Source organism: Solea senegalensis, linkage group LG4 (assembly GCF_019176455.1).
Source record: "Solea senegalensis isolate Sse05_10M linkage group LG4, IFAPA_SoseM_1, whole genome shotgun sequence".
NCBI classification, from domain to species: Eukaryota; Metazoa; Chordata; class Actinopteri; order Pleuronectiformes; family Soleidae; genus Solea; species Solea senegalensis.
Window position 1 is genome coordinate 1826097 of NC_058024.1, and position 19956 is coordinate 1846052.

Consider the following 19956-nt stretch of genomic DNA (forward strand, 5'->3'; position numbering starts at 1 on the left):
GCCACGGCCTGCAGGGTTTGATGGGAGTGTCCAGCATAGCCTGTACATTAAAAGACTTTGGCCCTTCAGCGTCGGGGTCCTCTCGTATCCCACTTCACCTTCGGGTGGCGGTACAAGTCTGGACGCAGGGAAAAGGACGCATTCCTACCAAAGAAGAAGAGAGTGATGCTACGACTCCCTCGGACACATCTGGTTCGAGCGGCTCACAGTTGAAAGGTCGGTCAAGCAGTGGAGTCAGGGTGTCCGCCGGTTCAAGGGTCGCCAGGTCGAGGCTCGGATGATTATCCTTGGCGACTACTTCTTCTGTTCAATTGCTGTTTGGTGAGCGGGGCTTATACTCCACCTGCTGGTGGGGCGGAAATTCAGTTTGCACATGCGCTCTTTGGACACGGTTCCAAAGTCTGCACGTTGTTGGCGTAAGCGCGGCATGCGCACGGCGTTTGTCGGGTCCACGCCGATGTGTGTGGCGGTAAACCAGGGCCTGAAGTCGAATGTTTCCAACCAGGACTTGGCCGCTAACTGGGAGAAAGTGCAACGACAAAAAGAAAAGGCAGGACAATAACACTATTAATAACATGCAACATGTTTTCGTTATATTTTTATTGAACAATGGACTTTTTAGTAGAAAACATGTGGGTACATTTAATAAGGTATGACGATTACATGACATACAGAGTACTAACGTATGTGGAGGTACAGGAAGTGATTCTCGACCCCCAGAACTCAAACATGGAAACAAAAAGAATAGGTCGCGATGTACTCGGCATCAAGTTCTTCATTTTTAAAAAACTCTTGCTTCTTCGTATCAAATTCAAACCCACAAAATAAGTATTTGCTGCATATGTAAACGGACGGACCGGATTTTAAGGTTGGAGGTTTTAGGACCCTGAGCTGAACTAAAAAATGTTTTCCTACGAATAGAAAAGTGTTTCTTTTTCTATATAGAAAAAGACAAAAGCATTCATTTACAGTAAACAAAAGTTTCCTTGAAAAGTAGACGAGCATTTCCCAAACTTTCTAAACGGGGAAGAAAACAAAAACATCGGCTTCTCATTAAAACTTAAGTCAATTTTGCCAAAGATTTCACAAACAATGAAAACTGGGCCTGCAAGCTCCAAAATGGCCGCCATTCCTGTTAGATTTACATGTCCGTCACAACTGTCGCTGCATCACCCAACAAATTCTTTGAGCCATTTATTTGACCCGCCCATTTTTACCCAAATTTGCCACACACATTCACTCTTTCATGCGTCATCAAAACTGACATGAAGACTTTTACTCTGAAGGGTTTGTATCACTTCCTGTCCGTCGGTGAGGAGGTAGTACATGTTAGTATACTTTATATACTTGATTATATACAATATTATACGCAGCCCGACAGGAATTTTTCTTTTTTCCCTTTTTCAAAGATTAAAATCACTTTTTAATAATATTTTTTTTCCCTTCAGTTTCCGTTACCCTTCAGGTCTCGTACAGAAATAGTTTGGACGTAAGTTACTGCAGATACAACACGATCGTCTGTGTTAAAAACACAGATTTTAGAAAACATCCATGTTGTTTCTCACTGAATGGAACACGCAGTGGGATATTTGGAGGTGAACACTTTCTTCTCCGTCCCGTACACGAAGAAGCTGTAGTTTTTTCCTTTGTACGCGTAATGAGCGTGAGTGAGCGGCACCAGCTCGATGGTCTGACGCTACAACAAACAAACAAACAAACAAACAAAACACAGGAATAAAGTTAGTGTCGCTCCTTTAATTCATTTTATTTTGGAGGGTTGATGTTGTCTTCAACACAGACAGCTCTGATATATCTCATCAACAACACTCTGCTGACATCTAGTGTCCTGGAAATTAAACGCAGCGACTGCTGCTTCTCAACAACTGTTTTTCTTATCAACTGTTCTTTATCAACTGTTCTTTATCAACTGTTCTTATCAATTGTTCTTTATCAACTGTTCTTCTTATCAACTGTTCTTTATCAACTGTTCTTATCAATTGTTCTTTATCAACTGTTCTTCTTATCAACTGTTCTTTATATCAACCGTATTTAACAACTGTTCTTATCAACTGTTCTTTATCAATCGTTCTTATCAACCGTTCTTATCAACTGTTCTTATCAACTGTTCTTTATCAACTGTTCTTATCAATTGTTTTTTATCAACTGTTCTCTTATCAACTGTTCTTTATCAACTGTTCTTCTCAACTGTTCTTTATCAACTGTTCTTATCAACTGTTCTAATCAACTGTTCTTATCCTCAATTGTTCTTTTTATCAACCGTTCTTTATCAACTGTGGTATTTATCAACTGTTCTTTATCAACTGTTCTTTATCAACTGTTCTTATCAACCGTTCTTATCAACCGTTCTTATCAACCGTTCCATCAACCGTTCTTATCAACCGTTTCATCAACCGTTCTTTATCAATCAATTCTTATCAACCGTATTTATCAACCGTTCTTATCAACCGTTCTTATCAACTGTTCTATCAACTGTTCTTTATCAACTGTTCTTTATCAACCGTTCTTTATCAACCGTATTTATCAACTGTTCTTTATCAACTGTTCTTTATCAACCGTTCTTATCAACTCGCCTTTAATATCAACCGTTCTTTATCAACCGTTCTTATCAACTGTTCTTATCAACTGTTCTTATCTATTGCTCTTTATCAACCGTTCTTTATCAACCGTTCTTCTTCAACCGTTCTTTATCAACTGTTCTTATCAACTGTTCTAATCAACTGTTCTTATCAATTGTTCTTTATCAACTGTTCTTATCAACTGTTCTTTATCATCTGTTCTTATCAACTGTTCTTTCTTATCAACCGTTCTTCTTTCTCAACCGTTTTATCAACCGTTCTTCTTATCAACTGTTTTTATCAACTGCTCTTTTCTCTCAACTGTACTTCTCAACTGTTCTTTTATCAACCGTTCTTATCAACTGTTCTTTATCAACTGTTCTTCTTATCAACTGTTCTTAATCAACTGTTCTTTATCAACTGTTCTTTTTCTCAACTGTTCTTCTTATGAGCTGTTCTTTGAGCATTTGAACAGATGAATAAATGAACGGTGGTTTGATTTGTTTTACCTGCTGTAGGATGCGGCTGGTGGACGTGTGACGATTGAAGTGTTCGGTTATCATTTTCTTCGAAATGTCGCAGATCTCCTGATCGGGGAAACCCTGGAGAGGATAAACCTGAGAGAGAAGTTTTAAGATAAGAAAATCCCTGCATAATATGTAAAGATGATGTCGCTGCTTTTATTTTGCTTTACTTGTTCATTCGTGCCATATTCTTACATCAGTGGTTCCCAAACACCAAAAGAATTGCGACTACCGTGCGTGAAAAATAATGAGTTTAATTTGATCATAATAAGTCATGACGATGTAAGATGCAGTGCCCCCTTGTGGCACATTAAAAACAGAAATCCCAAGGACTGCATGTTGGCGGGTTAAACAGGATCTTCACGTTTTTCTCCATTCACGTTTATTACCACAAAAATTCACCAAGATGAACTTAAGAGTAAGTTGAGTTTTTTACCAGAACGTTCTCGTCGATGAAGAGCGGCGCTCCCTTCACCTTCTCAAACTTTTCGTCAGGGAAGTCGGGCTGACGATCGGGAATAAATCCCTCGACGTTGTTTTTCCTGCGTACACAGAAAAACATGAGCCGCAGAAGACTCTGTGTGTGTGTGTGTGTGTGTGCGCGGACCAAAAACACATTCAGTGTGGGGTTAAGACCAGGTTTTAGGGTTGGAATGGTTAAGGTTTGTGTTTCAGGTATTCCTCATGTTGTGAGGACCTTTTTTTGTCATAAACACTGAACTTGTCGCAACCAGTACTGGAGAACAAAACCTGGTCCTAATGAGGCAGAACCTCATTTCTGAGGAACTGGTTACTGGTTTTGGACTAAGCATTGTGATTATGGTTGAGGTTAATTATTAACTGGATGTCAATGCAGAGTCTTAACATGGATGGAAATACAGGAATGTGTGTGTGCGCGTGTCAGACCATGTGACCGTGAGCAGGATGAAGTGCAGCAGGTTTTGGCTGCCGTGACAGAGGCCGCAGGTCTTGAAGCCGTGGCCGTGACAGCTGATGCACCTGAAGGGGCGAGAGGACAGCAAACCGACCACTTTATTAGGTACACCCGCTTTAACAGAGGTCGACCAGTTGGGTCCTTCTGTGGCTTTTTGGCCAATTGTCTCTCGTTTCGTCGGTCATTTTATGCAAAAGAGAGGAATGTTTGAGGGAGAAAAAAAAGTCATGTCACTTTAATGTGCCCTTATTGTTTTGTTTTGGTGTGTATCCACCAAGTGGAACAGTTTGGTTTAGTACGGTACATTTTTACATTTGTAACAAAACCGGTGTTTCCTCAACGGCCACAAACCGAGCAGCTGGTTGTCCTCCATTGTCGTCTCTTGAGTCACTTGTCGTCGCACCAGTATGACGTTCTCAGTTGAAACCAGGGCTGGACTGGCCGTGACCGCCCACCATGATAATATATACGACACACGGAGGATATATTCTTGAATATATCTTGAAGTCAAAGAAACACTGCGAGAGATGTCTTTTCAGTGTCTTATTCAGTGTCTAATACTGTTTATTTTTAGAATCGATTCATCTGTCGATTATTTTCTCGATGAATCGAGTATTCTTTTGTCCATAAAAGTTAAAATGTTAAAAAATGTCGACCACAATGTCACTGAAATCACAATGTCGTCAAATATCAAATTGTCAAATGGAGCAAAGAAACGATTCACAATTAAGAAGCTGAAAAATCACAAAGCTTGTATTATTAAAAAAAAGGGGTTCACAGCTTTCATTGGACTAGCCCAAGAAAATCAGCCAATTGGCCTCGAGTCTCAAATACCGTCACGGTCGATAACAATGATTTATAATAAACTTGTTTGATTAAATTATGACCGATGCCAGTCCACTTGGATGAGACGGAAACCTGACCGAGGGTTTTACTGTTCCAAACCGCAACGAACCAGGACAGGGACACGGCTTATGTTGAGTCAGTTTATAAGAACAAGTAAAGCTCCAGATAATTCCCAGACCCGGACCCAGACCCAGACTCGGACTCTCACCTCTTCCGACCTCGGCCGTGGCAGGAGGTGCAGCGCTTGTTCCTGGACGAACCGTGACCGTGACAGAACGTGCAGCGCTTCTGCAAAACAACGTGTGACTGTTTGAGTGACACAGGTTTTTTATTTATGACCACAATCATAAAACACACACACTTTGAACTTTGTGCTTTTCTAATGACACTTAAAACTTCTGCTTCTGCTTTATCCTCCACCGGAGGGTCGCGGGGGGCGCTGTGCTAATCTCAGGGTCACACCCTGGACAGTTCGCCGGTCCATCCCAGGGTCAGCGGGACTACTGGTGTCTCTCAGGTCACACTTGACAGTTCAATACCGTCCACGGTGGGGTCACGGAATACTTCCAGACAAATTGTCACCATCAGTGCCATTACATAACAGCTGTAGCATAGACGCTAGCATAGACGTCAAGGAGGTAGCAGCTTATTCAACCGAAGTCATTAGTGTATAAAAAGTTTAAATAAGTCTCATTAAGTATAAAAAGTGTAAATATGGCTCATTATGTATAAAAAGTTTAAGTCTCATTATGTATAAAAAGTTTAAATAAGTCTCATTATATATAAAAAGTTTAAATAAGTCTCATTATGTATAAAAGGTTTAAATATGGCTCATTATGTATAAAAAGTTTAAATAAGTCTCATTATGTATAAAAAGTTTAAGTCTCATTATGTATAAAACGTTTAAATAAGTCTCATTATATATAAAAAGTTTAAATAAGTCTCATTATGTATAAAAGGTTTAAATATGGCTCATTATGTATAAAAAGTTTAAATAAGCCTCATTATGTATAAAAGGTTTAAATATGGCTCATTATGTATAAAAAGTTTAAATATGCCTCATTACGTATAAAAGGTTTAAATAAGTCTCATTATGTATAAAAAGTTTAAATAAGTCTCATTATGTATAAAAAGTTTAAATGAGTCTCATTATGTACAAAAAGTTTAAATGAGTCTCATTATGTATAAAAGGTTTAAATGAGTCTCATTATGTATAAAAGGTTTAAATGAGTCTTATTATGTATAAAAAAGCTTAAATGTGAATCTCATTATGTATAAAGTTTTCAAGTCTCACATGTATAAAACGTTTAAATAAGTCTCATTATATATAAAAAGTTTAAATAAGTCTCATTATATATAAAAGGTTTAAATGCATGCTCATTATGTATAAAAGGTTTAAATATGGCTCATTATGTATAAAAAGTTTAAATAAGCCTCATTATGTATAAAAAGAATAAACATGGCTCATTATGTATAAAAAGTTTAAATATGCCTCACATTTATAAAGGTTTAAGTAAGTCCTCATTATGTATAAAGTTTTAAATAAGTCTCATTATACAAAAAGTTTAAATGAGTTCCATTATGTACAAAAAAGTTTAAATGAGTCTCATTATGTATAAAAGGGTTTAAATGAAACCCACTATGTATAAAAAGGTTTAAATGAGTCTTATTATGTATAAAAAGTTTAAATGAATCTCATTATGTATAAAAAGTTTAAATAAGTCTCATTATGTATAAAAGGTTTAAATAAGTCCACGGCGTATAAAAGCAGTTTAAATAAGTCTCTACGAAAGAGTATATAAAAGGTTTAAATAAGTCTCATTATATAAAAGTTTAAATAAGTCTCATTATATATAAAAGGTTTTAAATAAGTCCTTATATATAAAACGCTAAATAAGTCTCATTATATATATAAACGCTAAGTCTCATTATATATAAAAGGTTTAAATAAGTCTCAATATATATAAAAGTTTAAATAAGTCTCATTATATATAAAACGTTTAAATAAGTCTCATTATATATAAAAGTTTAAATAAGTCTCATTATATATGTTTAAATAAGTCTCATTATATATAAACGTTTAAATAAGTCTCATTATATATAAAAAGGTTTAAATAAGTCTCATTATATATAAAAGGTTTAAATAAGTCTCATTATATATTATAAAAAGTTTAAATAAGTCTCATTATATATAAAAAGGTTTAACTAAGTCTCATTATATATAAAAAGGTTTAAATAAGTCTCATTATGTATAAAAAGTTTAAATAAGTCTCATTATGTATAAAAGGTTTAAATAAGTCTCATTATATATAAAAGGTTTAAATAAGTCTCATTATATATAAAAAGTTTAAATAAGTCTCATTATATATAAAAGGTTTAAATAAGTCTCATTATATATAAAAGGTTTAAATAAGTCTCATTATATATAAAAAGTTTAAATAAGTCTCACCATGCCTCGACCAAAGCAGGCAACACACCGAGTTCTTCCACAGCCGCTGCATTTGTGACACGTCTGCAAAACACACGTAGACTGAGATTAGACCTGGTAATGACGTCCTTCCCGTGTGATCTGGAGTCTATAATCTTTAATCTAATCCTGCCCCTCTAACGGTCGCCCACTTCTTAAAGATGGAAAAACTTACCGTGACATAAATAACAACATAAATCGTGGCACACAGAGCAAATATGTGGATAATGTTGTGACTTATTTGGAGTCAGATCTATAACAAAAAACCCACACATCCTATATCAAAACGTGCGGCTTGATCGGGAATTTCCAAGCGTTTTGTGTAACCATGGCAACAAAAAACGTGAATAATTTCCACATACACGGTATAAAAAAAAATGATCAAAACCCAGCCCACTTTGGAGATTCACAGTGTTGTCGAACTTTAACGTAGAGACGTGGTTGAAACTTTAAATGAGTCACAAGAGACTTTTCTCACCTCAAACAAAGTTTTGATACATATTACGGTTTTTACACAATCGCAGTTTGAGTTTGATATTCTTTTTTGGACGTTTTCAGATTTTATAATGAGTGTGTATTGCGCCCCTGTGTGTGTTTTCATCCTCATATGACTTGTAGTTTTTCTTAAAATCACCTAAAAGTGCAGAGTTCTGCTCAAACCTCCCATTGACTCTCATGTTAAAATCTGCTTTTGAGTTTTTATTACAAATGAAGAGGAGGGTGATTTTAAACTGTAATTTCTCTGTCAATTCACAGCCGTTTTTACACAAATTTAAATGTCTTAGCTCCTGAAAGCGTCCTGACGCACACAAACCAGAAATTAAATCTCTATCAACCAACTGTTTTTGAAATAAGACAACTTTAAAACACGCTTTCTCTGTTTTTCACTGGTTTTGGACAGTTAGAAACAGGTGAGTCGAGGAGGGGGAGGGGCTTGTGCAACAGTCAGTCACTTACTAAACGATTCACTTGGGAACCCAAAAAATACAACTCCCATGACTCTTTTGACGACAAGAACTGTACATCACAGAAACGGAGAAAACCTGTCTGCCGTGCCTTTATGAAGGAAGTGTGCGGGACACGGATCTTCTCCACCGTGTCGGTAAATCTCTGGGGTAAAACGACCGGGACGTCCCACGGTGCAGGAGGCACGCCGTACTGAGGGCCGTCCACCGCTTGTCCTGGTGCAAAAATAAAAACATAAGCCCCGACTTCAGCGTGATAACAAGGAGCAACATTTAAAAAATGACCAGCATTCTCCTTTAACCTTTTTACCTTTATACAATTAAAATTTAAAAGATTTAAAGGGGACATATTATGCAAAATCAACTTTTTAACCATTTTAATACTGATATTTGGGACTCTGGAGGCCCTACCAGTCGCCAAAGTGTGGAAAAACAATACTCAGTCATGTTTTCGTGGTCCCCCTTAGTGTAAGTATAGGCGATAAAACGCTTGATGTTGAATTCCCTGCGCTTATGACGTCAGCATGCGCATTTCACCGCGAATGTTACCGCCCCACCAGTACGTTTACTTCGCAAGCTCCACCTTAGCTCCACCTTGTCCCTGCGAGAGTGCAGGCGAGGGAGGAAGAGCGGTATTATGTCAACGCGGCGGGACAAGTGTGCTGTTGGTGGCTGCACAGTGGAGCACAGTGTTTTACAGAGGATTTTATATATGAAGCTAATGTGCCGGATAAAGTCAGCAAACGTGTGTTTGTGTGTTCGCACCACTTCACATCAGACTGCGACCAGCGGTCGCTGTATTTAGTCAGGGGACGTATTTCACCAACTTACAAACACACAAATTGTTAAGAAAAGATCACATAGAGCTCATAACTGACCATTCTGACACGTCCTAATTAAACATATTTGTTCAGTACGTCCTCCATGACCGGAGCACAGACTCAGTCTGATACAATCACATACAGCAGCTGTTTATGCAGCTCGCTGCTGACGATCAGCGGTGCTGCACTCTCTGTGTCACCGCTGATCGCCAGCTCGCCGGAGCACCGGAGCTGGTCAGCGGTGGTGAGGTCTCCGGAGCACAGTCTCCGGTCTGATACAGCAACATACAGTTTATTCAGCGCGCCGCTGGCGATCAGCGGTGGCGATCAGCGGTGCTGCACTCTCTGTGTCACCGCTGATCTTCTGTTCCTAAGTGTTTTTAACTGATTTACAGTTGGACAGTGTTCGGCTCGATCCTTATGTAGGACGTCTCTTCCTGTGACGGCACTCTCGCTGACATGTTGATATTGTCAGAGAGCTAGTGGAGGGAGGGGGAGACGAATAGAGCTGTAAAGCGCTGTAAAGAGGACAAATCAGAAACCCCCTGGAAGAAGTGGGTGTGTGTTTGCCTGTGTCTCATTTGCATATAAAGGGACCATGCACGAAAACCGAGCGTTCTGAAAGGGGCGGGTTTAGCAGGGTTATTGAACTACTATGATTCTTCATCCTTATGGTATTTTGACCAAAGCATGTCACTGACATGTTCATTAGGACACCAGGGAACTATTTTAATGGGGGAAATAGGGTATAATATGTCCACACTATGTCCAAGTCACAATTAATGGATATTTCTCAAAAAATTCAGGCGGCATTTAGAGCTCAACGTGGGAGGGGCGTCATAGCAATGGCTGCGTGAAACTGCCGTAACGTGGTTTTACACGCGACACTAACACACTAACTAGTGACTTGTAAAGCAGCTGTTTTGGGTTTAACTGAATCATTAGAATCAGTTGATTACGAATCGTTCAGTACTTCCTGTGTGACCGGAGCGCACTTGCTCACACGCACACGCACACGCACACGCACACACAAAACACATTCAATCCAACTGTTTTACCATTGTAGGGTTCGTACTGCCAGGCGCTGGTTCTGGTCTCAGTGTAGGTCTCCAGTCGATACTGCGGCAGGAAGGAGGAGGAGTCAGAGAACACTGAAGGTGTTATGATCAACAAAAGTATTTGTTAAATGTGATAAAGGTGGGAGGTTCCAATTCCAAACACCAAAACAATAACTTCCACCAACAGACTAACTGCCACATAATGAGCTATTCTCTGTATCCACCAAGAAGCTGACTGCCAAATAATGAGCTATTCTCTGTATCCACCAAGAAGCTGACTGCCAAATAATGAGCTATTATACACATTCACCAACAGACTGATTGCCACATAATGAGCTATTCTATACATCCAACAACAGACTGACAGCAAAATAATGATGTATTCTCTACGTCCACCTATAGACTGACCGCCAAATAATGAGCTATTCTCTGCGTCCACCTACAGATTGACTGCCAAATAATGAGCTATTCTATACATCCACCAACAGACTGACTGCCATATAATGTGCTATTCTCTAGATTTTCTTTAGATAAATAACCTAGGGGGCTCCTACCCTGAACACAGTGCTGGGCCTCAGATCTTTGAAGGTGAGGTTCCTGGCAGGTTTCGCGCTATACGTCCATTTTGAATTCACAAATGTCAGCAGGGCTTCTCTGGCCTCGTCCTCCGATATCGTCGGAACCCTGTGGGACAAACCCCCCCACAAAGACGCAGTTAAACAATTGGGTCTTTAACTTTCTGTCGGGTAAATCACAGAATCATCAGCAAAGTGGTTTTATAAATGAAGTCAACAAACAGTGTGGGCACTACCTGATGTCAGGCACCAGAGTGTTTCTGTCCAGTTCAGGCTGGGGGTTGTAGGCCGGGGGAGGCGGGTACAGTGGGTTATCATCCGCTGAACACAAGACCAGAAGACCAGACAACCACAAGACCACAAGACCACAAGACAAGATAACCACAAGAACACAAGACCACAAGAACACAGGACCATAAGAACACAAGACCACAAGACCAGAAGACCACAAAAAGAGAAGACCACAAAAGCACAATACCAGAAGACCACAAAAACACAAGACCACAAAAACAGAAGAACAGAAGACCACAAAAATACCAGAACACAAGACCACAAAAGCACAAGACCACAAGACCACAAAAACAAAAGACCACAAGACCACCATAACACGAGACCCCACAAACACAGGTAGTGAAGGTTTGAGTATAAAGAAATTTAAAGAAAAACAGAACACAGGAGAAACGAAACAAAGACTCACGTCCTCCGCTGTGGCCCCCGTATCCATGTACGTCATCCAGCCAGCCAGGAGGGGGCGCTGATGGCCCCTCCTCTGGTATGTTGGGGTCAAATGTACCTGAAAAAGGTTTCAGTTTCGAGAAGATCATAAGTATCTCTTCAGTGAAATGAATGAAAAAGGTGTGGTTTTTCTACATTCTTCAACAACATTTTGGAGGGGATTTATTTATTTGTTTATTTATTAATATGGTAATAATAAAAAATGTGTCACAGGTCAGTTAGCAACAGGATTTTACAGGGTTTATGGCCATCTGATAAAACAGAATACTTTAATAATAAAGACACGGCACGTTACCAACAACAAAACAAACATTTGTGACATTTTTAGATAAAAGAAATTTGCATTTTCAGTTAGACGTAGTCCGGTTAATCAGTTCACATTTTTATTTTAAATAATCAGCATGGGCCAGTTATTATTTCGTAATTAGCCATTTGCTTGTTTTGTGGTAGATGCCAATTTTTTAGAAATCGGGGGGGCCCAAGGCCGATAACTGAAGCAGATGTTACATTTTAACATTTATGAAGTTTATGAGAATATGAAATTAAAATGCTGTTTAATGACAAATAAATAGAACAATGCAGTCTGTCTCTGCAATCTACATTTTTTTAAATATCTTTTATTTTTAATTTAAGAAATGTATTAAACAAACAGGCATCAAAACATTTTGTGAAGATTTTGACAAAATTGTGCATTTTGTACTGAAAGGCTGATTGATAAATAATAATTAGACAATTTATTTAAAAGGAAATATATCGGCCCAAGCGATTTATCGGTCTTCAACCGTGCCTGCTTGTCCAGACAGGTTTGTTAAAATAGGAAAAGTTTAAATGCAAATACTGTTTCTACCTCCGCCTGTGTGTGTGTCTGTGTGTGTTCAGGGCTTAAAACACACACACACACACACACACACACACACACACACACACACACACACACAGAACACAACTGACTTGAGTTATGTTAGAAAAGCATAAAAATAAAATGCGTTAAACTGTTGTGACTGGCATGCGACTGTGATATTTAATATAAACTCGGCTTCACTTCAACAAAAGAATACAACCTGATTTTACACAATGGCGTCTTGATTGTGACCCTTCCGAGGCACCGTAAAAAAAAGAAGAAGAAAAATGACTTGCGTCACGATTTAGCTGCGACACAAATACTCTGTTAGCAGCACAAACAGCAGACCTGAACCTCGAGCCCTCGACGCCCGGCAGATAAAAACACAGCCAAGTTTAGCTCCAATAACAATACCTCAGGGCGGGGGAGGGGGTTAAAAATATCATCCAGTAGGTGTTTCCCCAAAAAAGATCGGCACTGAGATGGAGGGAGAACAACAATTGTACCAGCAAATGACGGCAAGGTGGAATTTAGTTCAACCCTTTACAAATCGACAGTAAGTGTAACAACATGAGCACAAGATTCAAGATTCAAGATTCAAGAAGTTTTTATTGCACAACGGCTGCTTTCAAAATTAAAATAATCTTCTGAAATTTTTCTCCTTTTTCAACAATTAGAAAGTCAGTCAAACTTTGTCCTTTTTACTCAGAAATTCATCTTAAATCTCAGAATTATAAGGAAAGAAATGAAAAAAAAATGTTTTAATTATGAGACAAACATCAGAAAAAAAATCAGTAAAAAATTCTGTTTTACTCAAACATTCTACTTAAATCTCCAAATTATGAGAACAAGTTAAAAGAAATTATGAGATTAAAGTTAGAAAAAGTCACTCAAATTTGACTGTTTTACTTAAAAATTATACTTAAATCTCAGAATTGTGAGGGAAAAAAACCTGAATTATAAGACAAACGTGGGTGAAAATATCAGTTTCACTCATAAATTCAACCTAAATCTGAACATGATGAGGAAAAAACCTGAATTATGACATGAAAGTTACGAAAAGTCAAGATGTGGTCACATTTACTCAGAAATTCGATCTAAAGAATTATGAGCGGAAAAAAACTGAATTCTGAGACAAACGTCAATCAAAATGTGTCTGTTTTACTCAAAAAATTTACTTCAATCTCAGAATTATGATAAACTATTTATAGACTTAAATCTCTGACTTTAATATCAGAATTCTTTTTTTGTTCATTTATTTTTGTTTCCACATGAAACTCTAATCCTGTTATTTGGACCAAATAAACCACAGAATATTTACATTTAATTGGCTAAAAAATCAGAGAAATTTTCGGCAAAAAATGAAAAATATTTTCAATTTGAAAATAATTTTACACATTGGAACTTTTTAAGTGGCTGCCACGTGATTGGCTGACTGTGAAGCAGGTGTGCCTAATAAAGTGGCCTGTATATGGTGGACAATAATGCGAATGATCGATTAATTAATCGGGAAAACGGTTCCCAGTGGAATTTGACACTTGGCGTAACAACGACAGGCGGTTTCACATCTAAACCAGCAGGAAAAACACAGATAAACCGCGATGAACCGGACTTACTAAGTTTAACCAGTTAGCCAGTTAGTTAGTAAGTTAGTAAATTACTTAGATAGTTAGTTAGTTAGTCCAAGAAAACAAGGGTGGGTGGGCGTGGGTCTCGGCGATTTAACCGACGCCTCGATGCAACAGTCCGCTTCAAACCACCTCCACCTCCGACATTAACGAGAACTTTCATCTCCGTGGTGAACAAAACAAACACCCCTCAAGTTTTTATACACACTCACCGCATTCTTCGTCTTTGGGCTCCATATTCCTCCTTCTTCTTCTTCTTCTCCTTCTTCTTCTTCTTCCTGACTGACCGAGAATCCACGCTCACGAAGTCCCGAGACGTAGAAAAAACAAAAAACAAACTAGGATCTCGCGTGATTTCCGGTTTGAGTTTTTAAAAATAAAAGCCCAACACTATAGTTCCACGATTTCCACGACTTTCTCCACTCTGTGTATTTATCTCACTGTGGGATATTCAGTCTCCAAGTTTGTAAACCGCTCACTCTCCCACACCAAAGTCCATAGAGAAAATCAGTGTTTTATCATCACAGCACACAGGAGTTGTTAATCCTCTGCAGCCTCCATCACTAAGTTTAAATGTTTATGTTTGTAATTATGAACATTTTTTAATTTAGACAGACCTCAGTGACACAAAGTGACCACACAAGGTAAACCAAGTTAACTAAAAATGCTTATTTTCAAAGATGCTACTTTTACCATTCCGACTTTGTTTCACAGCGAGTAGGTTCTACGCATAACTTTGACCATGGAAAGTCTATGGAACTTGATTTGTCTCAATACTTTCAAACAACACTTTTAAAATGCAAAACAAATTGTTTTATTCGTTCAAAATTAATGTATTTCAATGTTTTGAAATACACTTGTTCTTTGTGCTCCTTCACATGTTATTTGTGCCATGGTTTTTTGTTTGTGGGTGGGCCTTAAGAAGCTGCCTGCTGATTGGCTATTGAGTGATAGAATGAGAGCTCAGACAGGAAGTCATACAAGGCTTGCGGTCGCTGTCCGTCTGGAACTCGTTCCCAATTTTTTCCCCGTTGACATCTGACAAAATAATTGTAACTTTAGATACTTACAATTATTTTGTAAGATGTCGACGGGGAACAAGGTTCCGTTTTTGATGTAAATGGAATGTAGCATCAACGGTAGCAGATTTGTGACTTTGCTCGCAGAATGACAACAGTTTTACTTTTTTTACAACAGTATGTCAATCGCAGTCTTGTATTAAGAAGCACCTAAAAGTATGTGACCAGAAAATGACTTTAGTACAAGTTGAAGTCACTTTTATATTTTATAATATTACTTAAGTAAAAGTCTTGAAGTTTATGACATTTACTGTACTTAAGTATCAAACGTGGGGGTGGGTTAAATTCCTGGCTCTGCTCATCTGTGTCCTTGAGCAAAGACACTGAACCCCATGTTGCAGCGAGTGAATGGGTGAAACTGTAGTGTAAAGCAGCTCAGACCGTAATACCAGCTCTTATATTTCTGAGAGAGTTAAATGAAATATAAATAACAAAGTAAAGTACATGAATATTTGTGCTTCTTTATTTTTAGATTTTACATTTCTTTTCTGAGAAATCTGCGACAGACTTTTACTTTGAAGCCAAATCTTGAAACTTCCTGTCCCGGCTCGTTTGTTGACGTGTGCGCCACGCCCACATCGTGTGCATTCCAGGAATTTACCAATTAAACGCAGACTTCATGAAACGTGGTCCGTGTATCTTTTGGTCATTCGATTTTCACTTCATAAATGATATTTAAAAACAAAAAGTGAGTGGTTATTTAATTTTTGTTTTAAAATACAAACATTAAAATTGAATGACAAGGTTTTTTTCTTTGTCAATTTCAGAAAGGGATGGACTAACTTAAAAACACAATTTGTTTCATATTTCCTAGTTAGAATAACAACATTAAATTAATAAACATATCAGCTGGGATGATTTTGGAATGTTAAAGTCATGGTTTTTATTTTTTAGACGGGACCTACATACGGAGGGAGGATGTTGAAGGACACCTCGCCTCCTCCCGTATGTTAAATTTTAATGTTTGTATTTTAAAACGAAAATTAAATAACCACTCATTTTTTGTTTTTAAATATTGTTTGTGAATTAAAAATCAAATGACCAGAAGATACACGGACCGTTAACGTCGTTTCTCTTTTGTTGTTGTCGGTTCTGATTTGTTGTTGTGATTTGCACTTCAGGGCCACCGTAATAAGTATTTTTAAATCCAAATGTCTTAAATTTCTCGTGTTCAGTATGTGACACAAGTTTCCTTTTAAAGTATTTTTGCTCTTTTGATGTTTGAAGGACATTTTCTGATGTCACAGTAAAAACAACAATGTCCGAACATCAATGAACCAACCATCAATTATCGTTTAACGCACCTTTAATTCAGAAAAACGCTGAAGAAAGAGACAGTGAAATAGTTATTGTGATTGTGTTTTCCTGGCGCTCAGTTTTCAAGAAACAACACAGAGGAAGTAAACAAACATTTATTTATTTATTATGACTATATTACCTGTGAGCTCACACACAGGTAATATAGAATATTGCATCAGAGGAAATGTGTTTTCACTGACACTGGAAACATGATGAAAGAAACTGACCTGTTTAGAACAGATTTAAAAATGTTAAAATTCTTTCATTAAAGCGGTAAAAATATAAAATAAAGTAAAACATTCTATAGACAGCGATCGGCGCAGCATTTAGCTTCTCTGTTTGACAGCTGGAGTTAAAAATATATATATCAATTTCTCTTTGGACGATTCATTGCCGTTCCATCGGCTCTAGAATCGATCGGTGTGTTGTGTCCCGTATGATGTTTCGAGGCGATCAGTCAATGTATGACAAAGTCATAGGGCACTTCCTGTTTTGGAAATGGTCGACTATCGCAGAGGGTTGCCGTGGCCACGCTGCGTAGAATCCGCAAAACCTTATTCAGCAACTTTTCACCTTTGATGCGTCTAGCGCAAATTGGCGTGTTTTTTGTGTCGGTGCGACAAACGCACTCGGACGACTTTGTTAATTTACGTAGGGCGCAAATCGGCAAAATGGACGCCAAAATTCAAAATGGCCGACTTCCTGTTGAGTTGAGGCCATGGTTACAGTCGACTTTTTTCTTCGTCTTGGTCTGTTACAACTTTCCACCTAATTTCGGTGGAACTAAATTTTGCCTTTTTTTCACCTTAGGGGGCGCTATAGAGCCCTTGAGCAACACACAGGTCAGGGAACTATGCCAATATCACATTTTCACCAGACCTGACCTCCATGCTAAGTTTAAAGAGTTTTTATGCACGTTAACCCGCTCAAAAATGATCACAAAACCACAGAGATTATAATAATCTGAAGAAAGAACAGATAACAGCTCTATAGTTTTTTCATTTTAAATGAAATTAAAGTATAAATTAAGTACAGCGCCAAAATTAAGTTCCACCAAATTTCACGAAACTTGGTGGGAACTCGTAAGAAGGAAGTGGGCGTTTATCGTACCAACATAAAAAAACATAATGGCGCGGCTACGGCAAACATGGGGAGTTTGGCGAATTTCAACCATTTGCCACGAAACAGGAAGTGCCCTGCAACTTCGACATACATTGACCGATCGCCTCCAAACTTCGTATGTGACACAAGAGACCGACCCCAAACACATCTACAGACACAAAACCTTGAAGCTCATGTGACTAACTTCATAACGTTTGGGTTATTTTTACATTCACAGTGGGATTTTTTCTCCTTTTGGCTCCGGGGTCATTCGAGTTTGACAACTCTGAACATCGACTATAGTCAGTGTATTTTTCACTTCACGTTGATGGAGCTGAAGCTGTAGAAAAAGGAGAAAATAAAACATAGACATTAACAACAACAAATAAATGTTTACAGTGTACATACATCACTGTGGTAGTGACACACGGGGACGTCCAGATGTCCAGATGTGAGCGGATCATCAGGACATTTGATTAAATACTGCAGTCACTGAGCCTGAGCATCAGCATCTGTGTGTGTGTCATGACAGCGTTGTGGAAAACATTTGAAAGTAGAAAGTGATTTTCTGTTCTGCTGAAGTTAGACGACAGAAAGTATCTTTACCATTATTGATACGGAGAATTATTGACACTCTTATTGATGCTATTCTCTATAATTAGGTGCAAAAGTAGAGACATGATATGACAATGTGTTTTTAAACTCATGCTTGTGTTCAGTAAAAAAGTTCTAGTAGATCAGTCACGTTGTTTTCTACGACTTCATAGCTCCTCCTCAAAGTGGGCGGAGTCGTCATAGAAACTGTCGTGACGTGGTTTTATAACGCGACGCAAACACAAACGAGTGACTTGTAAAGCAGTTGTTTTCACTGAAACTGAATCATGAGAAAGATTTGTTCACTGAAGTGAAATACCAGTGAACATGGTCACGATCGCTATTTGACACATTTAAGTCTTTTTCACTTTTGTTGGCTTTGATTCTCGTGTCAGACGTCGCGCTCATGACTCTTCAGTGACGACACTCTCTGACCAATCAGAGGCCGGCAGTCTGATGACGTCACAGGGACTAAAAAAAACACTGATGAAGCAGGAAACACCTGCTCATGTTTACCTGAGCTGTCACTGGACATGAGCTTCTCCTCCTACTCTGTCTCCTCCTCCTCCTCCTCTGTCTCCCTCCGCCTCCTCCCTCTATCTCCTCCGCCTCCTCCTCTTCTGTCTCCTCCTCTCTCCTCTATCTCCTCCGCCTCCTCCTCTTCTGTCTCCTCCTCTCCTCCTCTATCTCCTCCCCTCCCCTCCTCTCTCCTCCTCTGTCACCTCCTCTGTCTCCTCCTCTCCTCCCTCTCTCTCCTCTGTCTCCCTCTGTCTCTCCCCTCCCTCCCCTGTCTTCTCCCTCTGTCTCCTCTCTCTGTCTCCCTCCTCTGTCTCCTCCCCGTCTCCCTCCCTCTCCTCCTCTGTCTCCTCCTCTGTCTCCTTCTCTGTCTCCTCCTCCTCTGTCTCCCTCCCCTGTCTCCCTCCCTCTGTCTCCTCTCCCTCCTCTGTCTCCCTCCCTCTGTCTCCTCCCCTGTCTCCCTCCTCTGTCTCCTCCCTCTGCTCCCTCCCCTGTCTCCTCCTCTGTCTCCCCTTCTCTGTCTCCCTCCCCTGTCTCCTCCTCTGTCTTCTCCTCTGTCTTCTTCTTCTCTGTCTTCTTCTCTGTCTTCTTCTTTGTCTTCTTCTCTGTCTTCTTCTTTGTCTTCTTCTCTGTCTTCTTCTCTGTCTTCTTCTTTGTCTTCTTCTCTGTCTTCTTCTCTGTCTTCACTGTGTCATTCCTCATGTTCTTGGTGTCAGTTCTTCCGTTTCCAATGTTTTGATCTAAAAGAAGCAGCAAATGTTCCGTCTCATAAACAGAATCACATCAAACCAGCAGGAAAGTGAGTGAAATGAGTGAATGAAACATAAAACGTTCATTATATTTACCTGAGGTCATGTGCCCCATCTCCATCTCGTTCACCTTCACTGAATCATCCCTGTTCTCTCGTTGGTTTCCGTTTTCCACATTCTTGACATTTTGTCCTGAAAGAAGCAGCACATTGTGTTCTGACACAAACTCAAATCACTTCAAAGCAACAACAAAGTGACTCAAGAGTATAATTAATATATATGTATATATATATATATATATATATATATACACATATATATATATATATATATAATACTGTATAATTAATGTCGGCAGCTCTGCTCCATATAAACAAAACAACAAAATCATTCAAAGTGAAACATGCTGCTTTGTGGACATAATAAGACATTTGAGGACGTCACAATATCAACGTTTAGGAAACACTGATCAACATCTTCTGACATTCTCTGGATCAAACAACTCATTGATTAATAGTAGAAAATTATTTACTGATTGATTATGAAAAGAATCGTTAGATGCAGCTCAATTAATATTTAAATGCCATCAAATATTTCATAACTTACGTCGAATTCTGCGTCTTCTGAAGATCAGATACAGAACCAGAA

General features: G+C 38.7%; 1 protein-coding gene across 1 annotated transcript; it reads right to left on the bottom strand.

Annotated features, from left to right (window-relative positions):
• Positions 1-583: 583 nt before the first annotated feature.
• Positions 584-14291, bottom strand: ssuh2.1 (ssu-2 homolog, tandem duplicate 1). Its single transcript, XM_044024282.1, has 12 exons — positions 14183-14291; positions 11464-11559; positions 11003-11087; positions 10746-10875; positions 10192-10252; positions 8404-8528; positions 7330-7392; positions 5089-5168; positions 4007-4099; positions 3537-3642; positions 3086-3193; positions 584-1696 (listed from the first exon to the last, which is right to left on the bottom strand). Exons 1-12 carry the CDS (start codon positions 14205-14207, stop codon positions 1562-1564), a joined length of 1107 nt encoding a protein of 368 aa, XP_043880217.1. The 5' UTR covers positions 14208-14291; the 3' UTR covers positions 584-1561.
• Positions 14292-19956: the final 5665 nt, after the last annotated feature.

Excerpts from the sequence above, each read along its gene's own strand:
- ssuh2.1 (XM_044024282.1), bottom strand. The coding sequence starts at position 14,207 with ATGGAGCCCAAAGACGAAGAATGCG. Across the intron at positions 10,253-10,745 it reads GGCCCAGCACTGTGTTCAGG|TATCGACTGGAGACCTACAC; the intron begins GTAGGAGCCCCC and ends TTCCTGCCGCAG. Across the intron at positions 5,169-7,329 it reads CCTGCTTTGGTCGAGGCATG|AAGCGCTGCACGTTCTGTCA; the intron begins GTGAGACTTATT and ends GTTGTTTTGCAG.